Below are 1368 nucleotides of genomic sequence, written 5' to 3' on the forward strand. Positions count from 1 at the left end.
ACACCAAAGTTGTAACTTTATTCAGTGTTGAAGACACCAAAGTTGTAACTTTATTCTGTTTTTCTTTGTTAAACAGTAAATTGAAATGTTGACTCAGTTTTTGTTGAAGAAACCACACGTTTTTTATCAATCAATGTTCAGTTCGATTGTCTAATGCAAGAAATATATTTGTTGTTGTTTTTCACCCAGGACATCAATGACGGTGCCGTTGTGTTCACCCAAGCTTCTTACCACTACGGAATTTTAGAGACAACACCACGTGGAGAAACGGTGGGATTCGTGAACGCAACGAACTTCAGCCGCACCCCTCGGGATCAGGATATAGTGTATTGGATCAGTAGAGGAAATGAGGACGGGAAGTTCTGGGTCAATCCCACCACTGGAGCTGTGGTTTTAATGGACACTATAGACAGTGATCCTCCTTTGAACCAGCGGGATTTTACACTTGAAGTGAGTTGTCATAGTGATATATTTTCATTTCGTTTTAATAGTAATGGATTTCATATCTATGTTTTGAATTTACAATGCTTTGGAGGTCCATCGTTGTAATTATAACTGGTATGTCAATGTTATGTTCTGTTATGTTCGGCGGCTAAAATTCATGATTTGTTGTTCTTCGTGGCAGACACAGTAAAGATAACTCATTATGTATCTTTGAGATAAACCAAACTACACAGTTCGAAACACGTGTAAGCCTAATTGCTTTCAAGATAAATGAGAAACGTGCGCGTTTTCTTGCCATAATAACGTGCAACAGTATTATTACGTAATCAGACAATATAATGGACCCAGTCTAGCAGTATGAATATTTTGTTTTCAATTTTCATTTGTAGGTGGCTGCACGTGACACACTGTCTGTTAATTCTTTCAACACCAGTGTTGAGGTAAAGATTGAGGTCATTGACGTTAATGACAATGTACCGACATTTGATGAAGGTAAGTTATCATTTTTAGATTTGTTTTTAAATCGATAAGTAAACAAGTTCTATTTTTCTAAGCTTGACACGTACTTAACAATAATGGATATTAGTTTTGTCAAGGCTTCCGGTTTTAAAGTTGACCTGTTTGTAACATTTGAAAGATATAGGTTTGTTTATCGGCCTGTTAAACAAAATTTATATCTCTCAAATGTTAAGAACGAACCAAATTTAGAATCGGAGGCCTATCGCCTGGTGTTGGTTTTAATTACCGTTGTTATCAAGGCCTCCGATTTTAAATTTGGTTCGCTCTTAACATTTGAGAGATATAAATTTTGTTTAACAGGCCTATCGCCTGGTGTTGGTTTTAATTACCGTAGTTATTAAGGCCTCCGATTTTAAATTTGGTTTGCTCTTAACATTTGAGAGATATAAATTTTGTTTAACAGGC

General features: G+C 36.0%; 1 protein-coding gene across 1 annotated transcript; it reads left to right on the forward strand.

Annotated features, from left to right (window-relative positions):
• Positions 1-189: 189 nt before the first annotated feature.
• On the forward strand, positions 190-936 carry LOC106477569 (protocadherin-23-like; the record flags this gene model as incomplete). The annotated part of the gene is made up of 2 exons (XM_013938115.1): positions 190-450; positions 834-936. Coding segments are annotated over 2 exons (364 nt in total), but the record flags the coding sequence as incomplete, so codon positions are not given.
• Positions 937-1368: the final 432 nt, after the last annotated feature.

Source organism: Limulus polyphemus, unplaced genomic scaffold (genome assembly GCF_000517525.1).
Source record: "Limulus polyphemus unplaced genomic scaffold, Limulus_polyphemus-2.1.2 Scaffold20462, whole genome shotgun sequence".
In the NCBI taxonomy this organism is placed as follows: domain Eukaryota; kingdom Metazoa; phylum Arthropoda; class Merostomata; order Xiphosura; family Limulidae; genus Limulus; species Limulus polyphemus.